The sequence below is a fragment of the Citrus clementina genome, unplaced genomic scaffold (assembly GCF_000493195.1).
Source record: "Citrus clementina cultivar Clemenules unplaced genomic scaffold, Citrus_clementina_v1.0 scaffold_7, whole genome shotgun sequence".
Lineage (NCBI taxonomy): Eukaryota > Viridiplantae > Streptophyta > Magnoliopsida > Sapindales > Rutaceae > Citrus > Citrus x clementina.
In genome coordinates, this window is record NW_006262075.1 from 2,235,365 (window position 1) to 2,260,249 (window position 24,885).

The 24,885-nt window shown below is 32.9% G+C and overlaps 2 protein-coding genes across 4 annotated transcripts; both read left to right on the top strand.

Annotated features, from left to right (window-relative positions):
* Nucleotides 1–10,636: 10,636 nt before the first annotated feature.
* Nucleotides 10,637–14,197, top strand: LOC18037161 (protein indeterminate-domain 2). Of its 3 annotated transcripts, none has more exons than XM_006425655.2 (5): nt 10,637–11,118; nt 11,436–11,587; nt 11,710–12,106; nt 12,207–12,445; nt 12,955–14,197. In XM_006425655.2, the coding sequence occupies exons 2-5, from the start codon at nt 11,464–11,466 to the stop codon at nt 13,731–13,733; spliced, it is 1,539 nt and encodes a 512-aa protein (XP_006425718.1). In that variant the 5' UTR covers nt 10,637–11,118; nt 11,436–11,463; the 3' UTR covers nt 13,734–14,197. The 3 variants fall into 3 exon arrangements, with proteins under 3 accessions (XP_006425718.1, XP_024036000.1, XP_024036001.1); XM_024180232.1 differs by having other exon boundaries at nt 10,637–11,035; XM_024180233.1 differs by having other exon boundaries at nt 10,637–10,916.
* A 6,012-nt stretch (nt 14,198–20,209) lies between these two features.
* LOC18037163 (probable protein phosphatase 2C 80) lies at nt 20,210–24,643 on the top strand. The gene is made up of 5 exons (XM_006425656.2): nt 20,210–20,480; nt 20,599–21,284; nt 22,357–22,681; nt 23,384–23,533; nt 23,700–24,643. Exons 2-5 carry the CDS (start codon nt 20,716–20,718, stop codon nt 23,994–23,996), a joined length of 1,341 nt encoding a protein of 446 aa, XP_006425719.1. The 5' UTR covers nt 20,210–20,480; nt 20,599–20,715; the 3' UTR covers nt 23,997–24,643.
* The last annotated feature ends 242 nt before the right edge of the window (nt 24,644–24,885 follow it).

Below are 24,885 nucleotides of genomic sequence, written 5' to 3' on the forward strand. Positions count from 1 at the left end.
TATTTTGAAAAAATGAAGAATTAAATAATGCAATGATTGATTTTTAATATCTGATATAATTAATTTTTCATAAACTCAAAATTATTTTGAAAAAATGAAGAATTAAATAATGCAATGATTGATTTTTAATATCTGATATAATTAATTTTTCATAAACTCAAAATTATTTTGAAAAAATGAAGAATTAAATAATGTAATGATTGATTTTTATAATGAAAAGATATATTAAAAATGTAATTAATTATTTTTATATGATATTTGAATTTAATTAAAACTCGATTAAATATTTCGTCCTTTTCTATAATTTTGATTAAAGGAATTGCTTGGCATGTTTGGTTTGAAAAGAGGAAAGGAGAGGAGAGGAAAGAAGGAAAGGGAAAATAAATAAGGGGTGACAGATGAATTATGTGTCTAACCAAACAATGAAAATAAGTTTGACTCTTTTTTTCACTAATTATCTCTCCCACTATTTTTTTTCCATTCCTCTCCTCTCGTACTATTTCTTCCAATGAAACATGGGATAAATGTAACACGTGGATTTCACAAGAGTGTTCATTGGCTGTTAGGAGCTCTGCTCTTTTAAAAACGGTCCATATAAATTCAAGTTAACAATAGTCTGATTAGAATATTTATGGAATGATTATAGAAACACTCGTGAATAAAATGAAGTCGTATAGATGTACAGCTTGCTAAGCCTATAAATAGTAAGGTTCAAGAATTTTAGCCGAGCTTTTAACACCCCTCGAAATCCTTACAGCACTCCTTTTGAATTTTATTTTCTAAAATACTCCAATTTAATTTATACAATACAAATCTATACGTTAAAATTAGCTATCCTTCCCATAAAATTTCACTATAAACAAGTATTTCTTTTAAAATTTTATTCACAAAACACATAAAAATCCTAAAATCTTGATAATAAGAAATTAATTAATTTGCCTCTGGTCACTTGGGCAATTTCAATTAAAAAGGGTAATTTTGAAGAGCGTCAAAAGGCCTATTCTTTTTTTTTGCTTTTTTATTCCCCCCCCCCCCCCCCCCTCCTTAATGTTTACAAAAGCCCAACAGCGTAACCCACGGCCAGAGAATAATTCACATTTGACAACAACCATACACTTTTTTCAATCAATTTCGAAGGTTCTAGCACCCATTCATCTTCCAAATTGATTGCAAAATCAAAATGAAGTCAAAGTGACACAAGTCTCCAATTTCTCATGGGAAGCCGGGCAGGGCCCGACATCATGAAGAAGCAAATGAGGCTTCATAATTGATTGAATTTGTGCATGCCTTTTTAGTTTTTCCTAAAGGAAAGAGGAAAGAAATTTTTTAAAAAACCAAAAAGGTTGGAATTAACAGTGATTGATACGCCTGGACCCAAGAGGAACTATTCCAAATAATCGATGATCTAGCTTTTAGCAGATGGGACTTGGAGTATAACGATCTGAAATGCCTGACCAATTTTGGAGTTCACCCGGGACAACTTGGGTTGGAGCTGCACATTTCAGCGCAGAGTCAGAGTGAATTATGAAAAATTCTTGCCACATGAAGTAATCAGTCTGCCTTTGTGGTTGAACCCCGGAATCAGGTTCCTTATGAAAACATGTACTGTGTCTAGAAGCACAAAAATGGCAATTATTCGTCATTGCGGCCAAAGTTGTTTAGCAACATTTCTATTTTCTATTATTTAATGGAATTAAAGAAAACTGAGATTGTCCAAAAAAAAAAAAATAATGAAAACTGAGTTTTTTTTTTTTTCTTTTTCGATTCATGAGATTGAAAAGTAAATCCTGAAATTGATATCGAGTTTTGCTTACCTGCCACTGTTTGTAAAATTTATAAATAATTTTAGGTTTCGTTTAATGTACCTTTACAAATAGAGCGTATTTAAGTAAAATTTTTATTAATTGAATTTTTATGAAAGAATTTTGTCAATGAGAATTTTAATACGTAAGTTTTTAAAATGATGTTACGAAAGAAATAAAATAAGATTGTTGATGAATTAAAAAATATTTTTAATATTTAAAAATAATAATCTCTACTCTTAAAAATTTTTAATTTAAATTTTTATAGTAAAAATAAAATAATTTATTTAATCTTTAAAATTATACTAAAAAAATCAAACAACACTAAAAAAATTTAAAAAAAATATATAAAATTAAATAAACATTTATCATCATTAAATAATTCTTACCGACAGATGTTAGTTGGGGGTAAGCCTGCTAGACTGGTTGTTGCAGCAACATCATTAGAATGGGGACGTTATTGAAAACGCTACAACTTTTGCCCCCGTCAATGTCGAGAAATAAAAGAGGGAATCGCCTTTTCCAGCTGAGGATGGTGTTAAAGTTGAGAGCTTATTTAAAAGACTCAGAAATATTCACTGCTTCAATTTCTTCGCAATCCACCTTTGAAGTGGGCAACAAAAACTGTGCGAATGAGAAACAACAATGCCTTGTAGTTTTCACTTTTCAGTTTGGCAGCATGAAAATTACAGGAGAGGTGAATAAATTTGCCGGGACAAAAGACATGAGAAAAATTATTGCCATGAGAAAAAAGTTCTGAACTTTCTGAGAAAAAAATGTGGCTGAAAACCCATAAAAGTTATAAGCAGTTGTTTGACCTTTTTTTTTTTTTTTCCAATTTTTCAATTATTACTATCTATCTATCTATGTAGCATATAATATATAGATATAGCTCTAAAATCTATCTCAGCAATAATTAGGAGTATGTTGTGTTCTTAAATTTGATGTGTGGCAAATGTATGAATAATTCCAAGAATTAGGAATTTATGTTGTGATTTATTCTATGATGCCATAATTTATTAATATTGTAATGAGACAAAAGACTTCTAAAATTAATATAAAATTTATAAGTAGTAAGTGTAAAATAATTTGAGGGAAGGGCACAGGTCGGGTTTGGCTGGTTTCAACTCAAGCCGAACCCGAACTCAATCAATCGGGTTGAGATTTTCTCAATACGTAGCTGGTCTAAGCATGAACAGAAACTGAGTCGAACCGCACCAGAAATTTCGTCTCGGTTTGGCTTGGGTTCGTTGGTTTGGACAGAAAAAAGCATCTCTATATCTATCAAACAACAACCAACCCAACCAAAGATTAAAAACAAGAAATCTAAGTAATTGAAAGGAAAATAATCATAACTAAAGAGAAGAAGAAGGAGAAAACTGAAGTGAAAAAGAACAAAAGTTGGTGACGGAAGGAAGACGATGGACAATGGTGAAACTTGACATACGATAGAGGAAAGAGGCATGGCTTATGGCGGCAACATCTTTAACTTTTATAGGGTTTTTTTAATTTTAATTAGGTTTAGATAGGTAACCATAGGGTGTAGATGATTCTATTGTAACTTTAGCAAGCAATTAATAAAAGCTCGACACGTGGCTTAAAATGCAGGAAAATATGAAAAAACTTTAAAACCATGAGTTTTGATAGTATTATGAAATTAAATTTGAAAACCGCACGATTTTAAAATTTTCTCGAATTTTTCCGTACTTTAAAATTCTGAATTGAAAAAATCTTTTATATTTGTTGTGTGTGTGTAGTTAGTTTGGTCATGTTTAGTCGGTTTGCAATTTTTTAAATAGATTCCAAATCGAAGACATTCGGGTTCAACTTTTATAAACCGTGGTCCAATCCGAATAAAATAGATACCAACCCAATCAATTGGAATTGATCGGATCGAAATAGATCGATCGGGTTTGGTTAAAATCCTCAACCCTAAAAATAAAACATAAATTATATAAATGGAACATAAGACTTGTAAATAGAATATAAACTAAGTAAATTAATATAGGAGTAGTAATTATTGTATTATTATTGGTAAAAAACAAGAACTTACAATTGTAACATAAAGCTTGTAAATCAACATAACGTGTAAAATAAACATAAATTATGTAAATGGAACATAAGCCTTATACAAAAAAAAGATAAGTGGTAAATTTGTGTATTAATAGTAAACAAAAAAAGGCTGCAAATGTAGCGTAAAAATTATAAATTAAATTAAATGCAAGATAACACATAAATTAAGTAAATAGAATATAAAACTTATAAATTGAAGGTAAAATTAATTAATTAATAAATGGGTGATGAATTGGCCTTAAGATTTGTGAAAAACTTTAAAAAAATAATATAAAACTTGTAAATCACATTAGGTATAAAATGAAACATAAATTTTGGAAATCACACATAAGAATAGCATGTGCAAGGTAAAACAATTAAGTTAATATAGAAGTAGCGAATTGGTCCTTAAAATATATATTTAGACAATAAAGACTTGGAAAAATGAAAGAAAAATATTAGATTAATAATGGTGAAATAAAATATAAACTATGTAAATGGAATATATGACTTGTAAATAGAAGATAAAACAAGTAAATTAATAGAAAAGTAGTAACTTAGTGTATTACTAGTAAATGAAACAAAAATTTATAAATATAATATAAAATTTATAGATCAATATTAATTGTAAAATAAACATATATTTTATAGATCACACCTAAAAATTGTCAATACATGGTAAAATAAATTAATATATTAAAAAAATAAAAACTCATTCTAATATTGACTACCTTATATAATTATTAATTTTGTTTCTAAATTGAATAATAATAGTTTTGGGTTTATGTCATGCATATGATAACATACGTGAAACTTTATTAAGAATAAAGTTTATTTTTAAAATTGAATTTTGAAAAACTATTCTTTAATATTTATCAAAGGTGCAATAAGATGAGGTGATTTTGTATCATTCTAAGTTTCTAACCTCCTTATTAGCAAAACCCAAATGGTCTCTAAGTACAAGTAAGGAGAAAAGTTTCATACTACATAAAATATTATCCACATCAAGATAAATAGTTTTCCTTAAATAACCTGTGTAGTAAACAAATACGATGATAGAAAATGAAAAAAAATTATAAATGTCCTAAAATGAATATAAAATTTATACTTAAACTAATTCAATAAAATTTATTCTAATTGTTTTCATAAAATCTTATTTTTTGTTTTTACTTGATGAGTATTTTTTTTTCTTTGTTTATGCAATGTAAACGAATAAAATATTTTCTCACTAAAATTATGTAGAAGTCATGTTAAGGTATATTTTTAATTTTTTTTAATAATTAACAACTAGATCATTTTATGATGCCATGCCTAATGTTAATTTATAAATTTATGTTATTCTTATAAGTGTTTGTTTGTTTGTAATTTTAAAACACCAACTTATCACTCTTCTATTAATTAATTTATTTTATCTTTCATTCTAATTTTATGTATAATTTTAAAAAATTATATTTTAAAAAATTATTCATGCCGTAATTTCATGACATCATCAAATTTTCCTTTATCGTTGACATGATTTGCAATGTTAAAGAATCTTTTGTAATAGAAGTAATGGACTTTTAACATATCATTGTCTGAAAAAGGACCTTCAGGTAAAGAGTAAAAGCATGGAAAGCTAATCATGCTTCGTAGATAATTTAAGCAGACAAACATAAAATACTTCCCACAGTATAAGTTAGCAATAAGAAATAAGAAATTTCAAATGTACATATTTACAATTTTTGAATAAATTGAATTCAAATAAATTTTTAGAACAATTGACTCCTCCTCACTTATGCTGTGTTTACTTTTTGGATTGGAGTGAGAATCTTGAGGAGTGGGAATCCTTGGATTAGGACTGTGGAGTGGGAGTGGAAATGGGTTGTTTACTTAGACTAAATGAAAGTATGGATTGTCAATCAGAATCCCAATTATTTGTTTACTTTGTCTTGGATTGAGAGTAAATTGTTTTAAATTATAATTTTATCCTTATGTACAGAATTATAATTTGTAATTAAAAAATTAATAAAAAATATATTTGGAAAATAAAATAAATATTTTATTATATTTATAAATTAATAATAATTACTAATATTCTTTAATTATGTAAATCATAATTTTTTATTAATTTAAATTTAAATTATGTGAATAAAAATTATTAATAATAGCAACACAAATGAAATATTATTATTGATAATATAGTACAAAATTAATATTTTTTTAGAATAAAATATTTATTATTATTAAATAAATAATTAATATTTATTAAAATTAATGTTTAATATTATTAATTTAAATATAATATTTATTTATTTTTATTTTATTAAATTTAATAAATATGATATTATTTATTTTATTAAATTTTATTTATTTATTTTAATTTTAATTATAAGGATAAAATGGGAAGAGGGGGGAGTGGATTCCCACTCCCACCTCCTCTCATGGGAGTGGGAATCCCACTCCCCACTCCAAAATTGAGTGGGATCCACAGATTCCCACTTCTACTCTCCCCTTTTTTAAGGTAAGTAAACATGGAGTGGGAGGAATCCATACTCCACACTCCCACTCCAGCAAGTAAACACTATCTTAGTTCATTGTTAAAGTGAGTAATTGAGTGACTTTTTTACTTGTGGAAGTGAAATTTATTTTCTAGCTATCGGTAGAATTTTAATCTGGATTTCAACTATACTATAGAATGTTCTGTCAATACCTTTATCCAACTATAATTAAATTTGTAATTTAATAATTAAATTATAATAATAATAATATGAATAATAAATAATGATGTAATATGAGATTACATTGTGTGCTACAAGGTGAAAAGTTACTCATGATATCGCACATGTTTTTTTTTTTTTTCTTATTGTTAAAAGAACTATGGTATGTTTAATCAAGGGTGAAGTTGTTATACCCAAATAAGGGAATAAAATTTTAAAAAATAATGTGGAATTGTAATGAAGCGTGGTGGCTGTTTGGGATTTGCAAGAAGAGTTGCATCTGGCTCTTGATAAGTCAATCCCATCCTTGTGGCAACCTCTAGTAGCAGGATAAGCCATAAGGGGAAAATGTTTTATCCTTTTAAGGGTGAAACCTCGACTTCTAACGTTAATCTTCTTTAAGAATGATAGTGAAATGCCAAAGCCGAGTCTTAGATATGAAGTCACTTTCAAAAGGGTGGATTATTGCACCGAGACATAAGCGCATTACTTCTAGCCTTCCACATTCAAATGTGGCCATGACTCATAAAGATAAGGAATAAACGCTACGAGTGATTTCTAAAGAGTAAACATAATCATGCTAAATATGAAAAATGTTTGCATCCAATGACATTTGACATGTTGTAAATTTATTGATATTAATCAGTTCAATGGGTCCAGCATCAGTTCAATTCTTTTAAATTATAAAATTAAATACAAGATCTCAATCGAATTATTAAATATACAAGTTGTAATTTTGAAAAGTAAAGCACATAATACAAGAGTTTTTTTTTTCATTTTTTTTGGGTGCTATTTACACCCTAAAAGATACTATAAATACCCATATTTAATCAATGTTTTTACTATTTTAACTCCATATTTATGATGAGAACGTACATAAGCGCAAATTTGCACATTTAAGATTACAAAAGCTGTGGGATAACATGTTGGTCCTGTTTGGGATTGAGGTTGAAATTTAATAAGCTGCTTATTTCATAATTTTTGATAAAAATAATGTTCGGTAAATTTTATAAAAGCAGCTCATAATTTCCTCCATTTCATCAGTAGCTTTAAAAAGCATGTACATGATTGCTTTTAATAAGCAGCTTATTTAATAAACTACTATGTCTTTTTAAAATACCTATTATAACCCTAATATTTTAATAAAAAGATAATATATCTTACTTATTCATAAATCCTAAATATAAATCATTAGATATTACCGTCACAATTTAGTATCACAATATTAATGGCTCTAGATCCCAAGAAATGGAAAATTTGAGGAATTTTATAGTAAAAAGTTTATTGTGAACGTAATACATATTACTTTTTATTTTATTTATATTATGTAAAATTATAAAATTTTATCATATTTTATGGAACAGATTATGAAGTTCTTCACATTTTTCTTAATGGGGTTTTTTTATTGTAGTTTTACATATTTAAGAAAAAAATATGTCTAAACAATTTATTAAACATAAAATAAAAGGCAATTATAAAAGTATATCTATTTTGGTCATTATATAATACAAAAGTACTTTAATAATAAGATTTATCAAACTCATGTACTATACTTTTCAAACTCACAGTAACCAAAACGACACAGTTTACTAAATACCAAGCTATTTTTTTAATAAGTAACTTATTTAATTTACACAGCACAAGCAGCTTATTTCATCAGACTCAGCAATCCCAAATTGGCCCGATGTATGAGAAATAACATCGTTTATCTAAAAAGAAAAAAAAAACTAGAGCAATCGACGCTCTGTTTTCTTTTTTAATCATAAAATGAAGAAAAAGGACTTGAGATTTCAAATTTTGCTTTATTAAGATTTACAAAATAAAATCTGTATTGAAAAGCAAATGGACGGATGAGGGACAGGATGGCTTAAGCCTAATCCCAATAAACTACGAGTGGTGATGGCAAAAATCAAAATAGTGATTGAAAGAACAGCCGTCCATCAAAGCATGAAGTGAAAAGAAAAAAAGAATAAAACTGAAGAGGGCCCTAAATGATGCCTAAAATAATGGATAGTTTGAATTTAGAAATGGGAAAGGGCAATCCTAGTCAATGCAAGAGATGATCAATTGGGTGGAAGATTCGATGCCGGCTTTTCGGTTGTATTCTTAGTTCATGCATTTGTTTAATCTCAATCTTATCATCATTTGCTTTAAATTAACAAAATTACAATATTATTAAACTCAACTCTACTCTAAATTTGCTCCCTTCCTTGACCGGGGAACGCTTATTAATACCAAATCAGTCCACCCACGCCAAGCTCTTTAAGATCAAAATTCTCTTTAGGATCAAAATTTTCCTTCGATTATAGAAGTACTTGGAAAAAGTGATATTGACGACGTTGTTATTTGTCGATATCTCAATCCCATGTATACTTGGTTGTCACTGATTTTATTTCACAATGGTTTTCAATTAATTTCGATTAAAAAAAGTCTCTAGTATGTGTGTGTGTATATATTTGGTTTACATAACAAATTTTTATACATTATAAACATGATGTTATAAGTTGCGGATTAAGAAAATAAATTTAGTAGTTATTGATAAAGAGTGTAACGAAAAACTTAAATTTTTTTAGTAGAAGAATTGAAACTTGAGAGGAACTACACCAACAATATTGTGTTCTGATACTTCTGTTTATAGTGAAGATCAAATTGTAAAGAGGATCACCGAGGACCCAATAATCAATGAATCTGTAATCAAAATTTATTTCCTTCCCACTCTATGGCTTTGAAAAATTTCTTCGTAATTTTGCATTGTCCTTCTTGATGATGACGAGATATGATTTAATCCAAATCTTGTCGCATTCGTGATTAATTTTCTTAAAATCTTAACGTAACTAGCTGAAATATTTTGGTAGGTACAAGTAGCCTGTGCTAGATTTTGTTTCAGCTTTTTATCATGTTTATTACGAAGAAGTAAATCAAGATTATTTCACATGCCCGTCCAATGGGAAACCCTAATGATTTTTTTTTTTTCAATTTATTCATTTTGAGAGTCTTTAATTTTATCGGATGTTTAATATCATCAAAAACACCTTTAAAATAATAACCCCATTTATTTTTTTTTCTTCTTATTTCTTTCTATTATTTTAGGAAATAGTTTTATGATTTATCATCTCTTATTGAAGAAAAATGCCTATTTTTACATTTCTATTTGCGAGTTTTTAAATATATGTTTATTAAAAAAAAGTCATAAAAACAACTGATGAAGTTTTATTAATCAAAAGGCAATGATTATGTTGGAAACGTTTTACCATGAAATATTTTTTCATAATTACTCGATTAAAGTGATAAATAATAAAAATACGTATTATAACTTTTTTGGTTTAAACCATCTAATTTCCGGCGACCGCATTGGGCCCCGACTAATTCGAATTTGGGGTGTAGTCACAGTTAAGGCTCTTTACCCCTCCCAAAGCATATTATAACTTTAATCATATAATTACAAAAGAGTAGTATACAGTGAAACATCCCTACCATTGCCGAACCCTAATTAGAATTGCTTCAAAAGATATTAATGTGTATTCCAGAATTCTTACAAAGCAAGAATTGGAGAAAGTATCTACCCAGTACCCACGTGACTTTCTTTCTATATCTAAAGTACTATGCTTTTCAACATTCATTTCTGCTCATAATACGGGGGATTAACTTAACCAAATCCATTTAAAAAAATAACAATAAAAAATAAAACTAAAATAAAAAGGTGGCAATCGCACATGTTTTATCCCAGAGACCTAGGCCGCGTTTGGAAATCTCATTGGGTGGATAGAGCAAAAAGTTTAATGTGGGAATTGAAGCAGTTTGACTTTTCCATCCACTTGATAGAAACAAAACTAAAGGAGTTTAAACCCCACGCTAAACGACAAAGCATCCGATGGTCATGCATTCCGACATGCGGTGCCTCAACTCGACAAATACGCGGTAAATAAAAAGAGTTGGTGGACTTGGACAACAAAAGTATAACCCACTCCCACTTTTTAACCCCTCTAGTTAAACTATAATCAAAGCTGACTTGTCATCTAATTAATTATTCAATTAAAATTTTTAATTGAATTTCTTTTTGGTTTTCTACTTTCTACAAAAGGAGTAGGAGAGCTGAGCCTCAGGGTCAGAGGCAAGCAGCAAGCTATAAACCTAAAGACCGAAGCTCTGGCAGCTTTTCCCACGTCCACATATGAAATAATTTATTTTCTCACTCTGTATCTCTTGTACTGTTCATTTCTGATTTCATATCTCTGTACCCGTGTGTTCATTAGCAGTGAGGTGATGGCGCTAGATTTTGCGTGATCTCAAATGTCGGATTTGTGATGAGCTAGCTTCTCCGGACGTTTGATTTAATTCTGGTCGCTGGATCAAATGATCTCTGATGGTTGTTGTTTGGGCATCCCCTTTTATTTTTGCTTGTTTTGTATGTTAGAATAAGTTGGTTTTGGCCTTTGGGGAACTGGAGAGTAAAATTTGAAGCGGAAAGCTGATTGACAGTCTTGGGTAAATCATTTGAGTTCTTCGGGTACCGTGAGTTTTTTTGGGTGAGAGAGGGGGGGGAGACTGCATATCGTCACATATACCCGGTAGGTGTTTAAATGAAAAATAAAAAATAAACAAAACTGATTGACCAGTAGCTGAGAGAGTAGAGTAATAAGGCCACACACTTATAAACAACCCTACAACAAAAGATTACACAACCCTAGGGGGGAAAAATATATACATATATATAGACGCACACATAGATATATCATAAAATAAAACGAAAATAAAGACTTTAAACTTTCTTCCTTTATTAAAAAGTTTTTCTTCAGAATTCTAAGATAAATACTCCAGATTTTCTCTCTTTTGTCCCGTTGTTTGATGTCAAAGAAACCCTAAACAAAGTCTTATCGTTTTTCAGTTAAAATATCAGCTCTCTGATTTTTCTCATGCCGGTAGACTTGGAAAATTCCTCTACAGCTTCCGGTGAAGCTAGCGTCTCTTCTACTGGTAACCAAAACGCACCTCCCAAATCCACCAACAAGAAAAAGCGTAGCCTCCCTGGAACACCAGGTTCTTTTATTACACATGAATTTGATACTTTAATTTAATTAACTTCTTTTTGTTTTTGTTTTTGTTTTTGGTACATTTAATGAGTTATGATTTTTTTTCCACCAAAAAAAAAAAAAAATCAGATCCAGATGCAGAGGTGATCGCTCTGTCTCCTAAGACCCTCTTGGCTACCAACCGATTCGTGTGTGAAATCTGCAACAAAGGGTTTCAAAGAGACCAGAATTTGCAGCTTCATCGACGAGGCCATAACTTGCCTTGGAAATTGAGGCAGAGATCGAACAAAGAAGTGAAGAAGAGAGTTTATGTTTGTCCAGAAAAGTCTTGTGTTCATCACGATCCCACTAGAGCTTTAGGTGATCTTACTGGTATCAAGAAGCACTTTTGTAGAAAGCACGGGGAAAAGAAGTGGAAATGTGACAAGTGTTCTAAGAAATATGCTGTGCAGTCTGATTATAAAGCACACTCCAAAGTTTGTGGCACTAAAGAGTACAAATGCGATTGTGGGGCTGTATTTTCCAGGTCTTTGATAGATTCAATTTTCTGGTTTTTATTGCAGTTTTTGGGCGATTTAGTTCTGTAAATTGAAGTTTCTTTGTTTTCATTTATTCTGTGCACGTAGGAGGGATAGCTTCATAACTCACAGAGCTTTCTGTGATATGCTGACAAAGGAGAGCGCCAAAGTTCAGAGTGAAGAACCAAATCTAATTGAGGGAATGGTGAAGCCGAACACAGAATCCGACCCGAAAGTTCAGCCCGTTGATTCTTCTACTTCGACACCACCAACGGCAGTTCTGGCACCAGCGCTCACAAAGTCAACTGCTGCTGTATCTTCCTCGGTTTCGCCAGGGCAGAGTTCAGGTATGAAATGAGCCAAAATGAGATTTTTTGATTCTTTGTTGGGGTTCGGTCGAATTTGATTTTTGTTAAATTAAAGTAATGAACCGCGAAATTTTCCGGCCTTTTCTCTCTCCGCTCTTTGTAGATCTTGGATTGTAGTTGTTTTTGTCTGTTACCGAGCTTTGTTGTTATCTGGATGTATTTATTACATACATCACACGGTCGAGTAAGCGATTGGGTCTGGGGAGAATTGAAGTGTAAGGCATATAAGCTTCTTATTGTGGTTTCCTTTCAATATGTCGTGTAAAGATAAAAGTTTTTAATCTTGCTAAAGAATTTCTTGTGGTTCAAACGTTATGGAAGGAAGAAAGAGATGTGATCTAGAGAAAGAAAACCATTAGTGATTTTCCTTTTTGTTCTAAAGTTCTCTGTAAAGAAAAACGTACCTTTCAATGTTTGTATGTTTAAAGTAGTGGGTTTGGAGAAAGGGAAATAAAAATTTTCCATTTTCTTTTTTGCTTGTTTTTCAGAGATGCCTGAAAATTCCCCACAAGTTGTAGAAGAAGCACCCCTTTCAGCTGCCTTAAATGGAAGCTGTAGCAGCAGCAGCAGCTCAAGCGGCACTGGAACTAAAAGTAGCAGTGTATTTGCAAGCTTATTTGCTTCCTCAACTGCATCAGCAACCTTGCAACCTTCTCAAACCCCTGTACTTACTGACTTAATGAGAGCCATGGCTCCACCTGAACGCCCAACTGATGTGGGTTCCTCTTCATCAACAGATCCTATTGCCTTGTGCCTCTCAACCAACCCTGGTTCATCAATATTTGGAAGTGGGGGGCAAGAACCTAGGCAGTATTCACAGCCAGCTATGTCTGCCACTGCACTACTTCAAAAGGCTGCTCAAATGGGCGCTGCTGCATCTAATGCTACATTGCTTCGTGGATTTGGGATAGTCTCATCTTCTTCATCAGCATCTGCTCATGAAGACAGTGTTCGATGGAGTGAGAGGTCGTTTGAGTCCGACAACGTATCTCTTCCGGGCCTTGGTCTTGGGCTGCCTTGTGAAGGAAGTTCTGGATTGAAGGAATTGATGATGGGAACACCTTCTGTGTTTGGTCCCAACAAGCCCACGCTTGATTTTCTTGGACTAGGGATGGCTGCTGGTGGTGCCACCCCCGGTGTTGGTCGATCAGCTCTGGTTCCACCTGCTGGTGGTGCTCTTGACGTGGCAGCACGTGCAGCATCACTTGGAGGAGGAGGGGGAGGAGGAGGAGAGATTGCTGGCAAAGACATAGGAACTAGCTCTTGACTTGGGGGATGTAAGATGTAAATTGTATAGGGGCACCATTGGAGTTGCAGAAATGCCCTAGTAGAAGTAATTAATATCAAGCCATCCACAGGCTTGTGCAACAAGCAGCCTTATCTTGAATGTTTTCTAGACGGTAGTAAATTAAGCTTTCAGATGTGTATTGGGGGCCTCTCAAATTATAAAACATATTTTTGCAGTAAGTTTCTACTCAAGCTACAGAAACGGCGGCAAGGGAAACTGGCTTGTACCAGGACAAATGGTGAATGGATGTATGGGATCTTATTATCTCAGTGGAAAGAATCATCACTATTTTGTTGTGTAGCTGTAGGCATTAATGAACATGTAGTTGAAAAATTTGTAGTTTGTGACAATTAAGGTTCGACCTCTGGATGTTGTCAACTTTGTATGTATTATTATTTTATTTGAAATCTAAATCAATGGAATGAACGACCATTGTAATCTGAGCGAGTGTTTGATTGTGTGTTTGGTGAGTTAATTTATAATTTTATATACATGAAACATTCAAGAGTTGGTGAAGGAACTATAATTGCAACTGTTGCTGGACTGCAGGGTCCCCTGTTTATTGCGTCAGACACCACAATGACTTAGTTATGTTGATAAGCTTCAACTAATATTTTAGTAGATTATTATTACATACAATCTCCGCAGCAAACTTCATATCATGGAACAATAAATGACGATCTTTTATCTTGATATGTTTCTTGGTGGTGTTACGTCTTGATAACGGCATCAGTGGTGAAAAGAGGAGTTTTGCAGATTCAGTGCTGAGGAAGTGGTTGACATGAAGAAATCTAAGATAAGTGAACATGTCATGTGTATTGCCTAAATATAAAAAGGGGAGTGGAACGGAAGATGCTCGCTTGCACTTGCGCTTTAGTCATATATGGATTCCAGCACAGGACTTCAATAACGTCGTTTTCAGTGAAAGTGCAACACGTATGTTGCCCCCTTTTAAGTCTTTATGCTTGCGTTTCTTTGTTTTTAGCTGTCAAGAATTGACCTATGGCGAACCTTTTTTTCTAATCGGATCAAAGTTACTTTTAAGATAACCTGTTTTATAATCTTATTAGTTTTCAGCGAAGCAAACAACCCTTTGCCATTCATTTAAAACGTGGGCTACCTGCTTGTCCGTTGGGATAAGAAATTCAGTAATTTGCAGAATTTCAGTACTCTGATGGGAGGTAAGAGTCATTTATTGGTCTGATTCAGGACCACTGTTAATTTTGTTCATTGCTGAACCTGAAATATAGAGAGAGAGAGAGGGGAAAACGAGGGCAACATATTTTTGCTGATCAAACAGTCTATTAATGGATCTCGTAAAACGTTAATAGTTTCTCCCCAGAAAAAGGTCAAAAAGAAAGTGAAACTCACTAAGAGCTGAAAAATTTTAATGACACAAAAGGTCCTGGTTATTTAATTTATGGGTAAATAGAAGAGAAGATTATCCGATGCGAGTTTTGTCTTTTAGTTGTTGTCGTTTTGCAGTTTCAGGATAACAATAAGACAGAAGCAATAAATTGACATTTTCTTGCAGGCCGTCCACGTTCACTTGTATGATTGTCCTATTGCGTAATATGAGATTTCAATTTAATGAACCAACCAATTACAAGTGATCATTAAGTTAGTGGGATGTGATGTCAAAACGAGATTAAAATTCGTGAGCTGTCAGCTGAACCCTCTGATGTCGATCGTCGAATGAGACCGCCCATAGTATGCAATTTTTATTTTTATTTTAAAGAATTAAGGGCATTTTTAGTGTGGGGATTAAATTGGTTGGGATGAGATAAAAAGTAGGATATAATAATAGAATATAATCACAGTAGCTAGAATTATATTCAGTATTACTTCATCTTCTGTTTGGTTCAGCGTAACATTGTACTAGATGTACAAATTTAATTTTATTATTATAATAATAATTCAATAAAAATTAGCTAATAATATATTTGTCTAACTATTAATCAATTAAATTATTTCAAATAAAATAATAAATATTTAAAAAATAATCTAAATTTATTTTTTTAAATATTTAAAAAAATTTACACTATTGAACTTTTATTTTATTATTACCTTGAAACATATTAGGAAAATCGATATTTTTTTTGGCAGTAAAAGTTCCTGTTTTGTTTTCCATTAGATTTTTAAACAGTTCAAACTTTCTTGCCAGGTATTTATTTCTGTCATGAAACATTTTATTTTTAAAGTTTCATTTTAATTTTTTTTTCACTTTATTTACCAAAAATTATCCTAAGGACCGTTGGGATAAGTTTAGGCTGTAATTAGGTGTACAATGGTGGCCCAAGGTGGGACTTGTCACAATTAATTCGAACTTTTTAACAAACCTATCTTAATATGTCCGAACGTGATATTGAATTGGAAATAGTCCAATATCAAGATATAATACCTCAGGCAGTTTTTTTTTTTTTTATTTTTTTTTTGTCTGACTAACTATTTTATATAGTGAAAAATGAGAATTCAAAATTGTTTTTTTTTTTTATATTAATGAGAAGTCAAATTAAACATGGCATTTTTGGAATACAAAAGAAAAGGAAACTGTATTTTTAAAATGATTTTCTAATAATAAAACAAACGAAAAATATGTTTGAAACTTGTATTTGATTCTTAGCAGTAGCAGTGATAATATAATTTGTTGAAACTTCGATGGCATGCTTATTAGATTTGGATTTTGGATACTCCTACTACCAAATACAGAACCAGAAGGCCCGGAAATGCAAAGAGCCTGCAAGCGAACTTCATGATTGATGATTCACTACGTCTCGACTTCTCAGAGACGCATGCGCTTGTGTGTTTAGTCAGCACTTGGCAGGAGCTTAGATAGAAAATTTCCAAATTATATGTTTATTTTTCAATGGGTGTCATTTTGTAAAATTTATTTAAGGTCCGTTTGGAATTACTTTTGAGAGGTTTAAAAGTGATTTTCAAAATCTAAAAGCTAATTTTAGTGTTTGGTAAAAAAAATCAAAATTACTTTTGTCAAAATCAATCCCTCCTGCAACTGATTTTGAAAAGTAGGGAATGAGTAGCTTTTAAATTCTGACTTTAAGAATTAATTTTATCTTTTAATACTATTTCATAAATATCCTTAAAATTATTACCTAAACCCAAAATTATCCTTATTCAAATTGGAAACAAAATCAATATTTTAATAAATTTTGTATTATAATTCATTAATATCAATTTGTTGATCAAATTATTATTAAATTTATTTCAAAATATTATAAATTGAATTATCAATCATTTAAGATAAAAAAAAAATCAATATATTATAAATTTTATTTTTAGTAAAAATTGTCATAATATACAATTAAAAATGTTTTATATACATGTTTTTGTATGTATAATTAAATTTTATCCTACATTATGTACATTTTTGTCATTTATTTTCTCTCAGCAGTTTAACAGTAGAATTTACCAAATGTTCATAACTGCTTTTGAAAACAAAATTTATCAAACACTTAACTGATTCTCTTCATAGCTGATTATTTTTACAGCATAACTAATAGCAATTATTTTAATGTCCTGGATGTGGTACATTTTTTTATCCAAAGATAATGTCTTTAATAATTTTATGAAATAAAAAAAGGAAAAAAATAATGGTATTTTTTATTCATTTTGTAAAATAATGAATAAAAAATTAATCACTTTTTTAAGTAAAAAATTTAAGTTAAAAGAACTTCACCCATTTATTTTATGAAAGACTCCAAATAAACCTACACAATTCTCCTGTTCAGTTTGACAAATGCTTAGATGATAGAACTTTCACCGAAATGGGTCCAAAAGAGTTGAAATATTTGAATTCTCGTTCCTTCTGTTCTTCACCAATAATGGAGGTGCCCTGGATACCTGGCCTCAAGATATTATGATTTTAAGGTGATCTGCTTGATGCAAATATCTAGTATAGTAGTGGTAGCATTAATATGGAACTACATAGTCCTTAATTGGAAAAAAAAGAGGCTAGTAACACTTCTTGCATGTATTTGTACTTGGAAAATTGCTTTGAACTAAAGTCTAATGATTGGCAGTCGCTACCGGATGGTAATTTAATAAGTCAATTAGCACCAGAGAGTACCCCTCCCCAGTCCCCATAAGTAATTTTTGAGACATGGGCTTGTATACAATGGACACGGAGTTGATGATCAGATGCTAATTAACTACTGACTTGATAGTCCTGCCTACAGAACGCAGCGTCCAATTCAAGCAGGCCAAAGTTGTACAGAACTTTCAGGAATCAGGAGCATGTGACTGTACCTGGTATTTAACTTTGACTTGATCTTCTTTGCTTACCTCTCATTTGTTGCGGATTCCTGGAGCTTATTTCAAATTGGCCATGTTTTCGGCATATTAGCATCTCTGAGCTTTTATTGATGTGTTATTTTGGCAGGTGAGCGTTGGCTTCAGGATGTCCATAACTTGGAAAACCATGTGAATGATTCAAGAGAGGTCCACCGGTTTCAGATGCCTGTACTTTCCTGGTCCCCTCCATGACTGTTCCAAAAGTGGTGATACTTAACGACTAATCTTGCCTGTTTAAGAATCATCATCAAATGCAGCAGTAGCTAAGTAGCTACAGAAATGGTACTTTTTTCCCTTTTTTTTTTTTTTTTTTTGTGTGGAGTGGCTTACACTAGCATGACTGATGACTGTTGTAGAGACAGATGGAGATACACATGTACAAAACCCTTTTAACACTTCGTTTCTGATGCCAACTCCTCGCCAAACTTGTAATGTTTTGATTACTGAAAATCAGCCCCAAGGAGAATACCACGTGGCGATGGCCCCGATATGCCTGCCAATTGGTAAAATAAACACCTTCTTGTGCTATTCTCAATTATGTCAAGCCATTGAAGTTCAATTAAGTAGTCCAAAAATCTTATTCTGAAAGGTCAATTATGGCTCAATCGTACATCACAGACCCATCTCGGCTGGTGTCAATGACTCCGTCTCAGTTCAAGCATTCACAAACCAGGTTAAAAAGTTGTATATGCAAATGCACATAGATATTGTCGATGAATTGATGTGCCTTTGAAAATTGGCAATTGGGCTCATGTGTTCAGTTGCAAGTTGCGGCTCATCTGATGTCAAGGGCCAAGTGGGGGAGTTTTCACCACTTCTGTTAATAATGTAAAATTTAGGAGTGAGTACCTAAATGGTTTTGAATGCGTGCTACAACATACAAGGATATATATACTGCTGATTTCCCTGGTAAGCTTAAGAAAATATATGAATTTGTGAAGATAACTCTAAATAATATTGCTGCTGATACACAAGTCTGTTATTGGGACTCAAGTGAGTGCGCCAGAGTATGGATGGACTATTCAGTCATATTTCAGGGAACAAAAAAAAAAAAAAAACTCTACAGTTAAGAATAATAATAAAAACTCCATAGGAGCAGAAAATCTTTCTATACATCTGCAAACTGCATGGCTTTACAATCTATGAGCTTGGTTCACGATTGGCAATTTCAATTCCAGTACTGAAATTCTTATCTTTCTTAGAGAAACACCATCTACTAACATTCGGGTTGTCCATTACTTCCGGAAAGCTGAAAAGGAAATAATAATGATCAAATACATTTTGCATATTTGCTGTTTTAAAGGTCATAATGATCAAATACATTTCACAGGTAAGAGGCACTTGTGCTGTACATTGCAGTGTGGTTCATGGACTGCCATCTAGATTCGCATAGGACTAGGGGGCTTTCTAATTTTCTATGGCTTTTTCTAGAGAAAAATGGCAAAGCCAAATTACAAACTTTGCCTTGGCCACTTCCTGAATCGTATCTTTCACTCTGTTAACAGGATCAAATTCCAGCAAACCTCCGTCTGCCCTTCTGTGCAATATCTGCTCCTGTACAAGTCTCTATAGTTATTGATTTAAGTTCACTGTTGTGAATGGTCTTGGATGATTCTGCAAAATACAAATAATATTGACTTTCTTACATCTAACTATTCTCCAATGAATGGGAAAATGGAAGCTACTGTGCCCACTTACCAGTAATATCTAACTCTAGTGAGTAGTGGCTGCTCGGATTGCTGCTAATTGGTGCGAGACTTGACCTTTTGAAATTAGAAGGCATTTTGATACTGTAATGTGGTTATTGCCCTTAGAACAGTAACAGCCATTTTATTTCGCATTTCCACGTCTTAATTGCCCGCACCAGGCAACTTGAATGGATTTCAGTTTGGCTTCACCAAACTTGCCCTTAGAATGGTTTTTATTATTAAATGTGTTTATAACAAGTTTAGTTAGCAAAATAATTTTTCTTTATTTATTTATTTATAGCACTAAATATTTTGAAAATTATTTTATAAAATTAATTAATAAAAATCTGTAAATTAAAAAAAAAAAATTTAGCTAGAATTTTGATAATCTTTACCTTACGTGCTTTGTTTAAACATCCCAATGCATTTCCCAAAATACCCTAGGACTAAATTGCTCAACATTTTGACAGTCCAAAATAAACTGAAAAATAGCTGGAACTTTTGTCTAACCTCTCTCTCACGCGTGTTTTTGTTAGGGTTCTTGTTATCTTGTAATACGTGAGCTTCATTTGAACAAGGAGAGGATAATCCAATTCTAATCCAATCGAGTTTTCCCTTGGAGTTCTCCGTCAAGCTCTTTCTAAATCAATCGTTTTCTTATCAAAATCAAAGCTTTCTAATTAGGGCTCCTTTATCAATCCATTACAGATTAAGCCCAGCTGGAAAGGTTCGAAATTTACCACTCTACCCATTAATTTGTTTTGCTTCGTATTCGGAGAACATTTGCAATTTCATTTTGAAGTTTCATGTAGTTTATAAAGTTGACGCCTTTGTTTTCCTTACAGGTTTATTGGTTGTTGATGTGTTGAAAGTAATGAAAATTAGACCGTTAAATGCCACCCTCCATTGGATATTCTTTATGAGAATAGTGGAATATACGGTATTTTGTAATAGGGGCTAAAATGCCAGCTGGTGTTCTAACAAAATTGAACCCTACTGTCTGTTCTGGTTTTAACAGAGTGTGTAATCCTAAAAGTTCAGTTCTTCGACGAGGAAAAGTGTTGTTTGCTAATTCTGGGTCATCTGAGTTTTTGCCATATCCTATTCGGTTGTTATCCGAGACCATGGATTTCAGTCTAAGTAGCTCATGTAAAAGGAGTTCTATCCCGAGTTCTGGTACTAAGGCTGTAGGTGGAGATGTCCTTATTGATGATTTAGTTTCAAATTGTGGCAATGGCTTAGAGTTTGCGAAATCTAGTGGTGTTTATTTCAATGATAGAAGTCAGAGTCGTTGCCATAAAGCTAGGATGAGTTCGAGAAAACGGGAATCGCCAAGTGGTGGGCTTGTCTCTGGGTATTTTATTTTTGATTCTGTGGGAAGGAGTTCCAAGTCTAATGTACTTGGTGGTGGCCTATGTTTGAAAAATATCCACACCTCGTCTTCTATGTGTTTCTCTGCTGGCTCTGCTCATGATCTATCATTTGATGGAGGTTCCCGCAATGAACTGATAGGCAGTGTTGCATCTGAGCAGTATGTGCTCTCTTCTTCTGTTTATTTCAACATTCTTGTTGCTTTTAGTTGTTTTCTTGATGCTGAGTCATAGAATCCTCATTTGCATTTCTTTCAGCTCACCAGAAAATAATACATATAACCTTTAATTGGTGTTTAGTTATTCAGAAATATGCTTGGTAGGAGTAGAATTGGGGGAGGAGGGGGGGGGGGGGGGGGCGGGTGTTCTGTGTCTCCATCATAGAATTTGCTTACTAATTTGTCTTTTAAGCTTATTAGTCGCTCTCTTACACTAGCTTTTGCTTGCCTTGAAAGGTTTTATGTGGGAATAGACTAGAGATTTTCAATATTCAATTGGTTTTCTTATCTGTATCAATTAGTATGTATCACCTTCTTGCAATACTTGCCAGTTAAGCATTAGCGGAAAATAAGGAATGAAGTTGATTTAAAAAATGAATTGCAAACATGTTAATTTTCACATTAAGAATTTGAAGTTACAAAAACACTTTCAATCAAACCTCAAATTTAATGTTCTATTCCACCCTTATCAAGATAAAGTTGTATTCTACCTCTCTAGCTCTAATTCACAAGAATTAAATGCTAATTTGTGAGTCTTTAATGTAAATTATACAGACGAGATTAGGAAACAGGAACCAGTCAAGTTCGTGTTTTACATGTTGAGAGAGACAGCTATAATATTCCATGCATGCAAGTGGGTTCATCTCTTTGAACAACCTTAAATAACTTTTTGAGGGCGGGGGAGGGGGGGGGGGTGGGTGTGGGGGGGAGAACTCATGCTTATAAACATCATACTTTCAGTTAGTAAAATATATAGGAAAAATATAATACTTGATAGTTTACCAAAAGTGAGAAAACAAAACAAGTCTCTGACTAATTCTTGAAATAAGTTGAAATATTGTTTTAAGTAATTTACCAAAAGTGTGAACTTTCCAATAAACTTTAATGAGAAATAGGCTTGGTAGCACTACAAGGGGGGGTTGTTTCTGTATAACAGAAATTGCATATAAACTTGCCTTTAAAGTTTTATCAGTCCCTCTCTTGTACTGACTTATCTGCTTTGTGTTTACTGCAGAACTATTCTAGGAGAAAGAGCCTTGAAGCTACTTTCTGGTTCATGTTACCTGCCACATCCTGCTAAAGAAGAAACAGGTGGAGAGGATGCTCACTTTATTTGTGGAGATGAACAAGTCATTGGTGTAGCAGATGGTGTTGGTGGCTGGGCAGATGTTGGTGTTGATGCAGGAGAGTTTGCTCGTGAACTTATGAGCCATTCGTTCAGAGCTGTTCAAGAGGAGTCCACTCATGCCATTGACCCTGCCAGGGTATTGGAGAAGGCTCACTCAAGCACAAAGGCCAAGGGTTCATCAACGGCCTGCATTATTGCCCTCACAAGCAAGGTTTTTTGTTTTTATATTTCTCTAGCTAGTCATGCTCATTACTTTCAGTCTTCGACAGTGATGACGAAGTATTTTTGGCTGCTTCTGCCAAGAAAACACATTTCTAATTTTTTTCCGACTTTTTTTAAACTTAATAAACTTCTTCTTACAGAAATTTTGGGTAAATGAAAAGTACTAGTTATGCTGATTCTGTAGGTTTAATGCACCAAAATTTTACAACTTATTCTGATTTCTTACATTGATGCTATAAGTTATGGTACTCCTTTCTCTAGGAGGTATCATAGAAATTGTTGAACCCATTTCCGTGTGCCATTGGTTAAGACTGAAATTTCTATGTTGTACTGGGAGTTACTGACTCTTTCTCTCTCTTACCCTGAAAACATTGATTCTTTTTGCTGAAAACACCTGCCTGAATTGTGAATTTAAGTGGAAACCTTTGTTTTTCTAGATGGATGTAACTTGTTTTGTCTATCTCTGTGAAGTATAGTCTATAGTGGACAATGAAGCTTTAGGTGAAGATGCTATCTTCTATTAGAGTTTGGTTTATACATGTTGATTTATTTGTCTCAGGTTCCTAGGAGCAATGTCTACTATTAGTTCACTCCCTTGTCTTTGTGCTTCAGTAGGGCCTGAAAATCATTTATAGTGCTACATTTGTTATGAACTAGCATGTGGTTTCATATTGTCAACTGTTTTGAACAGGCAATACATGCTGTTAATCTGGGGGACAGTGGATTCATGGTGGTTAGAGATGGATGCACCATCTTCCAATCCCCCGTACAACAGCATGGTTTCAATTTTACATATCAACTGGAGAGTGGCAATACCGGTGATTTACCTAGCTCTGGTCAGGTCAGTTAATGCTAATGCGCTAGTATATGCCAACTATGATTTATACTTCTGTGCATTCTTCATGTTGCTTTATGAACTGTAACACATCTGTTGTCAGTTGGAATCATTCGAGCATAATTACAGGTTGTGCCACAAACTTAACATATTTTTGGATTCATGTGCTCAGGTTTTTACAATTCCCGCTGCCCCGGGTGATGTCATCGTTGCTGGAACCGACGGATTATTTGACAACTTATATAATAATGAGGTTACTGCCGTTGTTGTTCACGCACTAAGAGCTGGCTTAGGGCCCCAAGTGACAGCTCAGAAGATAGCAGCTTTGGCACGTCAACGGGCACAGGATAGGAACAGGCAAACACCATTTTCAACCGCTGCTCAAGATGCTGGTTTCCGCTATTACGGTGGCAAGCTTGATGACATCACTGTCATTGTGTCTTATATAAGTGGCCATGCCAGTGTATGAGTCTGCCTTTATAGTCGCAATGCTTATAATAGACCTTGTATATGTTCATATATTCTTACGGTGCCCGGTGGCTTTTGGATGACTACATTAGTTAAACTTAAAAAAAAAAAAAATCCATTTTCGGTTGAAACCTAAGAAAGAAAACTGTATCCAAATCCAATAGCGTTGTATTCGTTTGATAATCCGACTTTTTAATGTCCATTCATATTCAGCAACATTTCCTCTTTTAACACTCGTTTCTGGAGTTGTCCAAAATACTTAAAAACTTTTGTTTGAATATGGTCACATCAAGTTTGCGGTGTAAGGAACAGTTCATATCTTCAAGTCTATCCTTCCGAAAGCCGGGAATGTTACGGTGTGAGGTACGCCATTTTGGGTGGCTAATATCTAGTCCATTCACAAATTTGTAAGAGGTGATCCTAGTGCTGTTTCTTACACTCTTACTAGAATCGTTAATTTTGCCTCACACGTCTCTAACGAGGAGCTGTTTGTCTTGGTTGTGGGAGCACGTCTTTAACGAGGAGCTGTTTGTCTTGGTTGTGGGAGCCAATGATGGAGTATTCAAAGTTGTGGAACATCAGCTACACTTCGTGCAGCATTGTTAACTGTAGCGCGAGGATCTGCGATATTCAAGTAAGCACTTGACTCCTGCTGAGACTTTTTTTTTTTTTCATTAATTCTGTAGTTCCACGTTTTATTTATAATTCTTAGGCATGATGAATGTATTACCTTATCTCCAACTGCTCTTGACCACATTTGCTTCGTCCTCGCTACTAGTTACAATATAATTTATAACATAATAATACGAATTTTGAAAGATCCGGGAAAGTTTCTAGTAGCCCAGAAGGGGCACAGCTCTCTATCCAACGAATAGATGGCGAAAGCTTAT

Coding starts and splice junctions, on each gene's coding strand:
- LOC18037163 (XM_006425656.2), top strand. CDS start 20,716: ATGCCAGCTGGTGTTCTAACAAAATTGAACCCTACTGTCTGTTCTGGT. Junction 21,285..22,356: donor GGCAGTGTTGCATCTGAGCA/GTATGTGCTCTC, acceptor TGTTTACTGCAG/AACTATTCTAGGAGAAAGAG. Junction 22,682..23,383: donor TTATTGCCCTCACAAGCAAG/GTTTTTTGTTTT, acceptor TGTTTTGAACAG/GCAATACATGCTGTTAATCT.
- LOC18037161 (XM_006425655.2), top strand. CDS start 11,464: ATGCCGGTAGACTTGGAAAATTCCTCTACAGCTTCCGGTGAAGCTAGC. Junction 11,588..11,709: donor TAGCCTCCCTGGAACACCAG/GTTCTTTTATTA, acceptor AAAAAAAATCAG/ATCCAGATGCAGAGGTGATC. Junction 12,107..12,206: donor TGTGGGGCTGTATTTTCCAG/GTCTTTGATAGA, acceptor CTGTGCACGTAG/GAGGGATAGCTTCATAACTC.